The sequence below is a fragment of the Aedes albopictus genome, chromosome 1 (assembly GCF_035046485.1).
Source record: "Aedes albopictus strain Foshan chromosome 1, AalbF5, whole genome shotgun sequence".
Taxonomy (NCBI): domain Eukaryota; kingdom Metazoa; phylum Arthropoda; class Insecta; order Diptera; family Culicidae; genus Aedes; species Aedes albopictus.
The window spans coordinates 59,405,222-59,418,929 of NC_085136.1; the positions used below are offsets into that span (position 1 = coordinate 59,405,222).

At 43.3% G+C, this 13,708-nt stretch overlaps 1 protein-coding gene across 1 annotated transcript in view; it reads right to left on the reverse strand.

Moving 5' to 3' along the window:
- Nucleotides 1-11,959: 11,959 nt before the first annotated feature.
- The window catches only part of LOC109427527 (probable ATP-dependent RNA helicase CG8611), a 66,634-nt gene continuing 64,885 nt past the window's right edge, over nucleotides 11,960-13,708 (reverse strand). The window contains exons 4-5 of the mRNA XM_062844632.1: nucleotides 12,682-12,937; nucleotides 11,960-12,609 (exon numbers count right to left, since the gene is read on the reverse strand). Coding sequence (XP_062700616.1) covers nucleotides 12,420-12,609; nucleotides 12,682-12,937 — 446 coding nt within the window. The 3' untranslated portion in view covers nucleotides 11,960-12,419. The remainder of the gene's footprint in view (nucleotides 12,610-12,681; nucleotides 12,938-13,708) is intronic.

A 13,708-nucleotide genomic window follows, 5' to 3' on the forward strand; every position in this document is an offset into this window, starting at 1 on the left:
TGAAATCGATGAACAAGTGATGTGTGGGCACGTTGTATTCGCGGCATTTCTGCAACACCTGGCGGATGGCGAACATCTGGCCCGTTGTAGCGCGTTCACCCATAAATCCAGCCTGATATTGCCCCACGAACTCTCTTGCAATCGGTGATAGACGGCGGCATAAAATTTGAGAGAGTATCTTGTAGGCAGCGCTTTGTAGTGTGATCGCGCGGTAGTACCCGCAATCCAACTTGTCGCCCTTTTTGTAGATGGGACACACGATACCTTCCATCCATTCCTCCGGTAATACTTCCTCCTCCCAAATCTTGGTAATGACCCAGTGTAGTGCTCTCACCAGTGCTTCTCCACCGTATTTTAGAAGCTCGCTTGGTAGTTGATCTGCTCCAGCGGCTTTGTTGTTTTTCAACCGGCCAACCTCCTCCTCAATCTCTTGGAGGTCAGGGGCCGGAAGTCTTTCATCCTGTGCACATACTCCTAGATCTGTTACCACGCCACCTTCGGTACTTGCAACGTCGCCATTGAGGTGCTCATCGTAATGCTGCCGCCACCTCTCGACCACCTCACGCTCGCTCGTGAGAATATTCCCGTGATTATCTCGGCACATGTCGGCTTGTGGCACAAAGCCTCTGCGCGAGCGGTTCAGCTTCTCGTAGAACTTTCGTGTGTCCTTAGCGCGGTACAGCTCTTCCATTGCTTCGCGATCTCGATCTTCCTGCTGGCGCTTCTTCATCCGGAAGACTGAGTTCTGCCTGTTCCGCGCCTGTTTGTAACGTGCCTCATTCGCTCTCGTACGGTGTTGCATCATTCTCGCCCATGCTGCATTCTTCTCGTTTTTCAACTGTTCACATTGGCCGTCGTACCAGTCGTTTCTGTGATTCGGAGTCACGAAGCCTAGTGCTGTAACCGAGGTACTACCTATGGCGGATCGGATATCCCTCCAGCCATCTTCAAGTGTAGCTGCGCCAAGCTGCTCTTCCGTTGGTAGGGCCACTGATAACTGCTGCGCGTAGTCTTGAGCCACTTCTACGTTACGAAGTTGCTCGATATTGAGCCGGTGGTGATAACTGTCGAAAGTTTTGAGCGCATGCATACAGCGACTAAGTAGTGATCCGAATCTATATTCGCACTGCGGTATGTGCGGACGTTGGTTATATCCGAGAAGAATTTACCGTCGATTAGAACGTGGTCGATTTGATTTTCTGTTTGTTGGTCGGGTGATCTCCAGGTGGCTTTGTGGATATCTTTGCGGGAAAGAAGGTGCTTCGGACTACCATACCACGAGAGGCTGCAAAGTTTACGCATCGCTGGCCGTTATCATTCGATACGGCGTGCAGGCTGTTTCGCCCGATTACCGATCTGTACATTTCCTCCCTTCCTACTTGCGCGTTCATGTCGCCGACAACGATTTTCACGTCACGCGGCGAGCAACCATCGTATGTTTGCTCTAACTGCGCGTAGAACGCTTCTTTCTCGTCATCGGGTCTCCCTTCGTGTGGGCAGTGGACGTTGATGATGCTGTAGTTGAAGAAACGGCCCTTAACTCTCAACATGCACATCCTTGCGTTGATCGGCTGCCACCCGATCACACGTTGTCGCATCTTGCCCAACACTATAAATCCTGTTCCCAGTTCATTGGTGGTGCCACAGCTTTGGTAGAAGGTAGCCGCTCGATGCCCGCTTTTCCACACTTTCTGTCCAGTCCAACAAAGTTCCTGCAACGCCACGATGTCGAAGTTGCGGGGATGTAGTTCGTCGTAGATTATCCTGTCACATCCTGCGAAACCTAGTGACTTGCAATTCCATGTTCCAAGTTTCCAATCGTAGTCCTTATTTCGTCGCGTGGGTCTTTGCCGATTGTATCGAGTCGTATTTTCTCCTATGTTATTCGCAATGGGGATTTTTACGGGTGGCTTATTGGGCCTACGCCAACACTCCTGTCTCGCCGGAGGGCCATCGTGCCAGTTCTGTTTAACGTCCCAACCAACACTGGGACGACCACGCTGATGGGGCTACCACCTTGGATCTAGCTGGGCGTGGTGCAGCGTTTCTTACTCAGCCGCTGGATGCCAGAACAGACGCTGTTTGAGCCGCACCTCCTTGGTGAACAGACACTCGGATCGTACCTCCTCAATCTAGCTGATGTCAGAAGGACAACAGTGCCCAGGCTGCACTACCAGCTAAGCACACAACTCTTAGCAGGCGGTCTTTGTCATCGCTTGACCCGTGGAAGCATGAGGTAGGAACTTGTGAGGAATAGAGCTATGTTGGACGCTCTCTTTATCGACTCACCGTTTTGCAGCCCAACCAGGTCACTAGGATAATGTATTGATCGGGTAACTAGCTAACTAGGATAGCGTACGGGGTACTTGATTACTTCGATCATCAACACCCCTCTCAATCATTCGATCCCTTACGCTTCGTCAGTTTCCGATGCTTTGGCCGGACTACTTGCTTCGACTGTCGCGGTTCGATATCAGGCGGGTGCATTTCCAACTTCCAAACGCCGTTCGAATTCGTCATCATCTATGGCGCTTCATCAGGGAGGCCAGCAATCGTATCGAATGATATTGACTCATCTCGGGGACGGAACTGCGATCCTGAACGTCTCGCAACAATACTGTTTGCACCGACCAGCACGTGCTTGGTTCGTGCTATCTCCGAATGTCGATCTACGGGGAATGTGTATGCAGTAAAAGAGTTCTCATTCAAAGTATGTCGTAACTTACCAGGATACATGCGCTCCCATTTGCTGCGCCTCATGGTCACCATATCGAGGTATTGACTATGTTCAAGTTGCGAAGGGTCTTGAGCATCGTCTACAATTTCTCCATCATCACAGAAGCTTTCTTGACCATCGCTGTCCTCATCTGGCCTCTCCCCCTCTTGCTCAAGTCTTCCGGTAGCAGATTGATTCATCTTTTCCGAAGGTCCTTTAACGCCCCGAGCTTGATCGCACAAATTTGCAGCCGCCTGATCCTGATAGATATCCACCTTGTAAAAATTGCCTCTCACAGGACACACACCAATGATGTTGCCGTCGTATTTCATCTCAGCTGCCAATGCCCCGAAATAAACGTTCACTCTAGCTTCGGCCATCTTCTTTACGGAAAGCAGATACGCTCTTGCATCAGGCACATACAGAACGTCATCTATGAGCCACTCAACTCCTTGGCTATTGATTCCCACGATTTGTCCTTTGTTCCACGCGGTAATCGGTTCATAGTCCTTTGCTACAGCAATGTTGACTAGATGCTTCAGTTTCTTCAAGCGAACGAAATACTCCTTCTGATTCACTAGATGATTGCTAGCACCGGAGTCCAGCTTGAAGGTAATTTTTCTCCGGCTGCAGTTCTCCTTGCACTTCCCGCTCATGAACACAACCGACTTTCTGCCGCTCACTGTGTTTGCTTCTGACTCATCTTCTACTGGATCGTTCCTGCAGTCCTTCGCCTTATGCCCCGTCTTGTGACATCGATGACATATCCCTTGGAGCTTCCATGACTCCTTTCGTTGTTCATTCCACGGCTGTTCCCAGCAAACGCTAATGGATCGTCCTTATGCACGTCGGTCATGCGGTCACTCTTCTTCACATTTTCTGCCAACAGCCTTTCTCTTACGGCATCCAGGGTCAATTTGTCTTCGTCCAGGTTTTCCAAAGCCGTCACCAACGGATTGTAGGATTCCGGAAGAGTGACGAACAGCTGCGAAACCAAATCGCCTTCTTCAAGTTTCGCTCCCGCTGGCTTAAGTTTCTGGATGAGCTCATCGAACGTCTTCAGATGGTCCCTGATTGACGAATCTTCCGCCATCTTGAGCTTCGCGAGTTGCTTGCGTATGAACGTTTGTGACGAAACCGACTTCTTGATGTAGACACTTTCCAACGTCGCCTAGATGTCCTTGGCCGTTTCCTTCTTCCGTATCAAATCCAACAAATCGTCGTGAATGAAGGAAATGGTAAGGTTCACTGCCTTCCCGTCCATCTCTTGAAACTCCGCTAATTCGGCTGCAACGGTTGGCGCATCCTTCTTGACCGCGTCCAGCAATCCGGCCAACTTCAGCAGTTTCTCGACTCTAAATTTCCAGTTCTCGAATCCAGTTCCGATGAACTGCGGGATTTCGTGCACCAGCTCTCTACGTGTGTCGCCCATAACCTCTTGAAGGTAGAAACTAACGCAGTGGTTGAACTAAGAACAACTTTAGGTCTTCACAGGACGGAGGTTTAACAGAGAATGAATAGAAATTTTCACTTGTTGACACTCGTCAACAACCAGGTTACTAGGGTAATGTATTGATCGGGTAACTAGGATAACGTACGGGGTACTTGATTACTTCAATCTTCAACAAAAAATTGCCCCCTTAATGCTAGAACTAGGTAACTCGTTTTTGGAAGTGCGGATAAAAATGGCTGGTAAAACTAATCCTTGTATAATACTTTGTTGATTTTAAAAGATGAATCATTATGTGTTTTCGTAGTTCCAATGAATAAACTTTCGTTTATTATGGTGCATTTTCAGATATAAACAAAACTCTCGAAATTTCGCAGAACCAGTTACCAAGTTCTAGCATCAAGGGGGCAAAATTTGTGGAACTTTTTCACAGTGCACACTAAAGCGAGAGCCTCTAAATGAAGAATTGGATATTTTCTATGGGCTGCATTCAGCGAAAAGGATGTGAAATGTATAGGTTTTTCAACGCCATCAACCAAATGTGCTATTACAGCATCCAAACCATATCCTGAAGCATCAGACACGATGACGATTGGTTTATTTGGGTCATTAAATTCAAAAGCCTCATCGCAAACGCAATTACTGCCCAGTTGAGTTTAACGTCATTTTTCAATAAATTATACAAATGAAAAAGTATTGTGGAGAGATTGGGAATGAATTTGTGATAATAATTTATTAATCCTAGAAATGATTTCAACTCGGTAACATTTTGAGGCACTTTTGCTTTTTTAATTGTAGAAATTTTGTCTTGACACGGCATTAAACCGTTTCCTCTTATTATATGTCCCAGATGCACTACACGCTAACGCCGCTCAGCACTGAAATGCATAATTTCCAGACTACTCCAAAAATTTGTAACCCTTGCACATTCACAAAATCAGCTCCTGTGTCCGCAAAATCGTTAAATTCGCAAAATATTTTGTACAGCAATCTAGCTAGGTTTACTAGTGACCTTGGAAAACAAAAAAATATCGACATTTCACATCTAGACGAGTGTACGAGCTGGTTTTGAGAATGTGTAACTGTAACACATTTTTGTGTGGTCTGGAAATTATGCACTTATGAGTAGGGCTTACACATTTTAGTGCTGAGCGGTTTTACTGTGTAGTTCCGTAACAAAAAATCTGCATTTATCCCAATTAACTTTGATATTAGCTTTCCGAAGTCTTTCAAGTACACCAAAACCTCCATTTAGGTAATGAGTCGGGACTGCCTAAATAGAATTTTTACCTAAATGGATTCAGTCTATTACCTAAATGGAGTACAAGGTTGAAAAAAAGTTCAAGAAAGGAGAGTAACTAGAAGATTTAAAGGGGTCATGCGAAGTTTCAGAGGGCTTTCAAGGGAGTCTCAGGAAAGGAGGGGCTTTAGGGGCATTTCGGGGGTTTTGGAGGGTCTTAGGTCAGCCTTGTCATTCAAATAACTAGATGGGCACGAAACACGAAAAACACTTCAAAATTCCGCCAGACTGAAAAATTATTAAATGTCGGGTCAAAGTCGGGTCAATTTTTATCGAATGTTGGGCCACTGTTGAACCAACATCGAACTACTGTTGGGTCTATATTGGGTTTGCCGGCCAAAATGAAAACAGGTCAATGATAGGTTGATGTCGGGTTTGACGTCATCAATAATGGCAAACACAATCAAATTCAATTTAGGTAACGTTACCTAAACGGAGGGACCTAAATAGATTCGACCTAAATGGATCCTACCTAAATGGAGGTTTGAGTGTACAATAACCAGTACAATAACCAGTTTTCTCTTATGTCGTTTTCGTTTTTGTGGCGGTGCTTCGTGCTACACTTTTCTCTACAAAAACGAACATTTTCGGTGCAGTTGCATTGGTGTGCGTGAATAAAAACCAAAACATTTACAACTTTGCAAACGCTGATTGGTGGAAACGGTGCAGCACCTGCTACACTCTCGAATTTTTGAGTGCTGCACCATCTTGAGCGGTGCAGAAAAAGTGCTACACCGGTGCAGCACGAAAATCAAAAACGAACACCTTCGGTGCAAAAATGCTACACCGGTGTAGCTCCACCGCAAAAACGAAAACGACATTACAATCATCCAAATCTTTTCCGGCAATCAACACATCATCCAAATACACCGAAACATTCTCAATTCCATTAAGGTGAAACGGGACGCCGTGTTATTTTTCCTATCTTGCCTCTCTTTCTAACAATTTGCCTCGTGATTTTGAAGATGGTAATCTCGAGTTCTATCGCACTGAAGATGCTGAAAAACAATCAGCATATGCACTGCAAGTGAGAATACACAGTGATAGGTTTTTGTTGCAAAATATGAAGTAGAATCTGAGATTACCATCTTAGTAGAAACAGAGCAATGGCGGATATTTCCCCGACCGTCCCGTCCGCCCTTAAGAATCTGGTCCATTACCTGCTGAAATATCGATGCGTTGGATGTTGCACCCTGTGGTAATCGATTATATCTGTATAGCTGTGTTGATCACCATAAATTCTTTAGATCTCACAGATAATGACAATTGTGTGTAGGCACCTTCCAGGTCCAATGAGCAAAATACTTTGCATCCAGCCAAGCCGGCAAAAACGTCTTGAGTAGTGGGGAAAAAATACGTCTAGCCACGGTCTTCCTAATAAGGGATAAAACTGTTATTGCAATTCAGTACCAAAAGTTTTAAAAACTTCGAAGTCCCCTTGAAATTTACCAAAACTTCTACTTCTTGCACCATTAACCACTACCAGATTTCTTCAACTTTTCGTTAAATCTTTCGTAAAATTTTCAAAGTATTGTTTTTTACTCATAACAGGAACAGACGAACCTCAATCCACCTCCATATTAACCAAAACATTATCGATCTCTACTCTCAAAAGGCAAGGCTCAATTATTTTACAAATACACGACACAAGCATACATTGAAAAGAGTTGTTTCCATTCTCACCATCTGCATCATCATCACTTTCCGAATCCGTTCGCATCCTGCTCATCAGACCGTTCAAGAATTCGTCCGGGTTGGATCCAGAAGTGTTTTGGTCGACCATGTTTACCGCGTCCCTATGCATGTTCTTTAATTTAAAGCATTTTCCTTGTCCTGTCCACGATGCCGCCATATTCTGCTCTGCCATTGCTTTTGCTTATAAGGAGAGAATCCCAATCTGTCAACTTCTCTTCGTTCAACAATCTTTGCTGAAGTGCTTTATCACGGATTCCAGCAACAATGCGATCCCGAATGGCCATTTGTTTGAAATTTTCAAAGCTACAAAATTCAGCATGAAGTTGACCAGACAACACAAAATCTTGCAGGGATTCATCCGGTTGCTGCACTCTTAAATTAATCTTCAACCTTTGCACTAAGTCCGATTCGGTCTTATCTAGACGTGCTTTCAATTTAGTAATCATTTCCGTATACCTATGCAACTTCCGTCAAATTCGTATTTGGGAACAACAATTTCAGTACCCTAAAAACTGTAGGACCACCCAACGTAACTAAATGAGCCCGTTTCTCTTCATCGGGTACCTTGTTCATGTCAAAAAGAAGCCCAAACGTTCAACCAACCAACGTTCCCCAAAGCAATTGCCCTTAGGAAAAGGTTCCAATGTACTGTTTATGTTGGATTGAGCCATGTTCAATTGTAAAAACCACAAAAGCGATTACCAATTGTAAAAAAAAAATCTAAAAGAAAACAATGGAATCTTACAGAAGAATGCTTTAACTGATTCCAAAAGATAAAAAGAATTCAACTTACACACTTAGATTTTTTTACAGTATACTGTAATTTTTTACCGAACTCCCAACAGCTGTACGTTCGGTAATCGAAACGAGTACCGAACGTACGGTAATTTAGATTTTCGACGAGATGTCAAAAATTACCGAATTTCTCCGGTAATTGTGAGTCGTGGGTTACCGTAGAACTCCGGTAGTTATTTATTTTCTTTTGTAGGTTTACAGTACTTCGGTACATTATTGAATTGGAAAAAAAACAGACACAGTTTGCATTTTAGTAATTTATTGGGCAGAATTTCGTACAACGTAGTTAAGTAGCATACTTTCCGGAACATATTTGCTGGAACATTGATGGATTGCTTGAGCGTTTATCAGCTAGCCAAGTTTTCGTGTTAATGGAACGCAGGAGCACCTGGAACGTCACGTTGTTTATTTGTGTGCGAAATTATGAAAATAAATTTATGAACACTTACGCTGTTGCTGCGGAAACGATGATAGGATCTGTTACAATCGTTGCACTTTTATTGGGTCACTTTACTTATTATTAACAAATAATATCAGCTCAACTTCACCAAACAAGTTAACTGGAGTAGAAATCACATCGACAATGCGACTACTTTGACAAAACAAACAGTTTAACGTATTTCGGTCATAAAGCGTGAGATGTACAAACTTTTTCGGTACTTTTTTACAGGATACGGTAATCTCTCCCTTTCACAGTGCGGTTGTTTTTTTTTTTTCACTTTACCGAATTGTTCCTTTAAAATAATTACCGAACAGCGAATTTCAATCTGAGTGTGTACCGAGGATGTCCTTTAGCCTTTGCCGACCAAGGGTAAGATAAAGATTTCGTCACTCGCGGTCTTCGCCCTTCGACAACCTCGCAAGCCGTCAGTTGACGTAGGCAGTGTTGAGAATACTCACTTGCAAGAGTGATACTCACTTGCTTCTATCTCAGTCCAGAAGCATGCTATCAAAAAATGATGGTTGAAGGGCTTTTAGATTGTAGTTTAATCTAAAAGTTTGCCGAATAAAGTAAAGATCGCAGACGCATACCAAAGTTGTGAGAGAGCTGTGAGTACGAGGTGAGTAAAATACGTGTGATTTATACTCACCTTGTGCTCACAGCTATCTCACGGTTTTTATATGCGTCTGCGACCTTTGGTTTACTCGGCAAACTTTCAGATTAAGGTGAAGATATGACGAAGCCACAGCTCAAATTTTCAAGAGCACAAATCTGAAGAACCGAACGTAGGATTTCGCTAAAAAGTTAATCGATTGGTAACCCACTGGTGGTTACCAATCGATCAAATTTTCAGAGCAATACGACTTTCGGTTCTTCAGATTTGTGCTCTTGAAAATTTGACCTGTGGCTTCGCCATATCTTCACCTTAAACTACAATCTAAAAGTCCTTCAAACATCATTTTTTGATAGCATGCTTTTGGACTGAGATAGAAGCAAGTGAGTATAATTTTTCACAAGTGAGTATTCCCAACACTAGACGTAGGTTTTGGTACAACCGGACTACCGTGAATCGCAAGTCAGTCCCATCTGCATTTTGGACAAAAATGAGTTAATGGCCGTTTTCGACCTTTCTTGGGATGATCTTTCAGCTGCGTGAATAAAAATATATAGTTTGTTCAGTAAAGTTAAAAAACAACACCAAGTCAGATTGTCCCATAATGAAATGTAATCGCAAGTCAGTCCCATTACGAACTTGTGTACCCTGCAATACAAAACTTAACACTGTTTTAGCCAGTTTTATATTTTTCACTGTTACGTTTTAACAATGTGTGAAAGTTTCATGATGATAGCAGAATTTTTCAATTCATGGCGTTTTTTTTAAGTTTCACATAGAAATCGAATTTGAAAACTTCAGAGTCCATCTTCTCAATGCTTACTTTTTGCAGATGGGGCTGACTTGCGATTAACGGCAGCGAAGAGCCGATCGGAATAAAACTGTACTGGTTGTACTACTGAGAAACTGTACAAATATCCATCAGAGATGATTCAACAACGCCCCACGTTGACGATCCTTGTTGACTAATTAGTCCTTGATTTGTTTTCTAAATAAATAAAAGAAAACCACTGTCAATAAAAGCAAATAACAAAGCATTTGTTACGCCACTATTCTTTTCAATTTCTTGGTGTATTATTTTGCTGTTAAAGTACAAGGAAATTGCATTCAATGCGCCATTCACTATTCCATTTTATAAAATGGCGCTTCCACAAGCCACTGGGGATCAGAAAGTGCCGACTTCACTAACAGTAACTCATTATATCTTTTTGCACAACTTACCGCACTCAAATGGAACTGATAGCTTTCGTCAAATAAATTTACTACCGGTTGCTGTCGTACGTCGCAAAATAAATCATTCCACGAAAGCTTCCAGCAATCACATTGCAATGGCATGGCATCTACCGCCGGTATGGCGTCTGTCCGAAGAATGCCGTACGAATAAAAAAAACGTTCCAGCGGTTCCACCGTTGGGCACAAGGATACTTCTTCGCCGAGAATCCTCAGCCTGCTGTTAAACTGTCACTTGCTCTTAAGTATTCTTCCTTTCACACTCGTCGCCAGCTGAAAAGTCCGCGTTAGGGACTTATGCCGTTTTTCTTTTTGATCCAGTTCAGACCTGTTGTACTTAACACGTTCACTAATACTAAGCTCGCATACAAACATAGGTTTGTGATTTTTGTAAGAGAAATAAAAATTGAACTGCTTCTAGCTAACTTTCAGATAGGAATGAATCCAAGTTTTATTTTCCCTTTCGACAGACCTTCTCCCATTTAACGAATTCGAATCGTCTGTTGCACGCTTAACATTTGCATCTTAATGCACACTGAACCTAAACACATCAATTATTATTATTATTATATTTTATTAAAGACACTTTACCAAATAAGTTGGCATTCGTGTCCACAATGAATGTTTATGTTTTTCGGATAACCAATCGAAATGGTATGTTACACATACGTAATGCCTAAAGTGCATAGGCACAGTTTTTTGAAAAATAAGACAAATTGAGATGGAAAAATTGCGAAATAAAAAACACACTGTTCTGATGTGATTTGAACCCACGTCTCCACAAGTTCGCAAGACAAGGCGCGTTAACCAACTTTTCTACAGAACATGTAATGATTATGAAGAGTCAACCTCATCTACGTTCTTGTTCACAACTCTCCACCTCCTTCGGTCGCATACTCTCACTATTGTTGATAGGAAAAAAAATCCTTTGTGGAATACCCAGATAAATCTATGGAGACATCCTTATCGAAATCCGTGGAAACATTCCGAGAAGAACTCTTGGAAATGCCTGGAGGAATTGCCGATCTGGCAAACCCTGGAAATCCTAGCAAAATTCCTGGAGGAAATCTTCGATAAGCCCCTAAAAGAGTTCATTCTGCATTCAATTCGGCATGAAAGCAAGCTTTTGGGGACCCCTGTTCAAATCTCCAGAGAATTCCTGGACGAATCTTTTATGATGTTGTGGAACCCCTGAAGAGTAATTTATGGAGGAATCTCTGTAAGAATACATGAAGTAATCCTACATGAATTCCTGTATAGATATTTGCTGGTGAGATTCCCGGAGGAGGCACTCCCGAAATCCCTAGAACTGCTACCAAATAAATTCTTCGTGGAATATCTTGATTAATCCCTGGTGAAATTCTTGGATTGAATCAAGAATAAATCACGAATCATAGACTCAATTGTTAGATAGATCCATGGATTCAGAATTTCAGATTCTTTCAAATATTCTTCCCTAAGGGTTGATAAAAATCTCGAGAGACCTAATCAATAAATCCTTAAAAAAGTCAATCAATGAGAATGTAACTCGGGCTAGCATCCCTGCACGCACCTGACCAACCTCAATCAATCCCAGTTCGGTAGCCGTTTCTCGTTTGCATGATCCATATCGTCGCCATGGCCAGTCAAATCGATCAATGCTGACGGGCGCAAGCAGCCAATTCCCTCCCGCCCTCCCCCTCCAAAAGGCCAATTGTTTTGCGGTTTTTGCGTAAGCGATTTACCGCTTTTCCAATTTGGTACCACTCATTGGATCATGATGATGATGAAGATGATGAGTCCGCCGCCGCCGCCGCCCGATTCCGAACCGCACTCACTTTTACCACCATTATTATTAGTTTGTTTGGCTCTGCTGACTGCTCGGCTCTGACCCACAATACTTATCCGCCTCATCATTGTTCGTTTCTTTCGGTTTCGGTTGCATCCCGCCGCCGCCGTTGCCGCCAGTGTGGAAGCCGGCGCCGGCGCCACCCCAGCCAATAATAGGTAATAACCATTTTTAGCGTTGGTTTTCCTTAATTTATTTCTGTAAAGCGAATTATATTGCCTACACTCGATCAATCGACTCTGATTGTTATAAAAACAAATATGATGTACATACTCTCTTCCACTTTTGCTTCATCTCCTGCGCTGAAAGTAGGTAGGATATTTACAAACCAGGCGCGCGGCAGCAGAGAATCAGTTCTTTCGGGGCTTTTTCCGAGCCGGTGCCAAACCACTGGCAAATTCGGACGTGTTGATCATGCGCGAGCTCTGTGCGTAGCTGGCAAGGTCTTTGTGCTTCCGGTTGGCAGCGCCAGCACCCGATGAGCCGCCCCCCTTGGCAGCGGTAAACGATCGCTTCCGAGGATTACCGGCGAATGGTTTGCTGTGAAATAGACGAGGGATGATTTGATTAAACCTGAAATGACCAAAAGTTAATTTAAAACAATGTACTTACCCTCCTCGACCGCGACCACCTCCACCGCCTCGTCCCCTCTGAGCACCAAACTTCCTGGGGCGACCTTCACCTCTGCCATCATTCCCCTCCTGTTCTCCGCCATCCTTGGGTCCGGTGTGCTGCCGCATGAACTGCTTCGGTGGATCCCGTAGACCCAAACATTTGGCGTAATGGCCCATGTTGACCGCTTTGATGGAGAAAATCCGTCGCAATTCCTTCGGGAAGTTGGAGTAGTACCGCACCCAGGAGACGAATGCTAAAACAGACATATATGAAAAGAAAAGAAAAGAGAATAAGAATATTGAGATGACAATGAATTAAAAGAAAGATGATCAATTATCCGACTCTTCGACAAACATGACGTAATCCTCAAACGGTCGAGAGCTGTCCTGGCGACGTCCTTACAACTGCTGAGGAATGGCAAAGAATGGTTAGTTGTACACCTTAGAGAAATGTAGGAATCTCATGCTGCATGCTGGCAAAGATAGACAAGGATATAAGTGTCAAAGCGAAAAAGTATGCAGTTTGGCAGATAGATACCCGACATGTTTGCGAACGACAACTAAGGAAGCAGCAGCGAGCTTCGTCCTCTACAGTTTTTTATTTTATTTTATTGTAACATCCAAAGGATAGGACAAGCTGCTTAGAAAGAGTATTACGTTTAGGTATAGCCTATGTTAAACTACAGGAACTTCTTCTGGGATTCCACGTGACTTTCATCCGGGATTTCTCCAGGAATTACTTCGCGGTTTCTCCACCAACTTCTTCCAGGACTTCTCCAGTAGTTGGGGCTTCCAGAGATATTTATTCTGGAGGTTTATTTAGTATCTATCAAATGTTCCCTCCGGGATTTCCCAGATCTACTTCTATAGTTACATCTGGGATTCATCAAGGATTTTCTTCTTCTTAGATAACACTAGGAGTTCTTTCTGAGATCGTACCAGCAATTTCACCAGGGATTTCATCTGGGATTGGGACATTGGTACTGAAATAAACTAAACACCAGGTTTGTTCAACTTTCGAATGA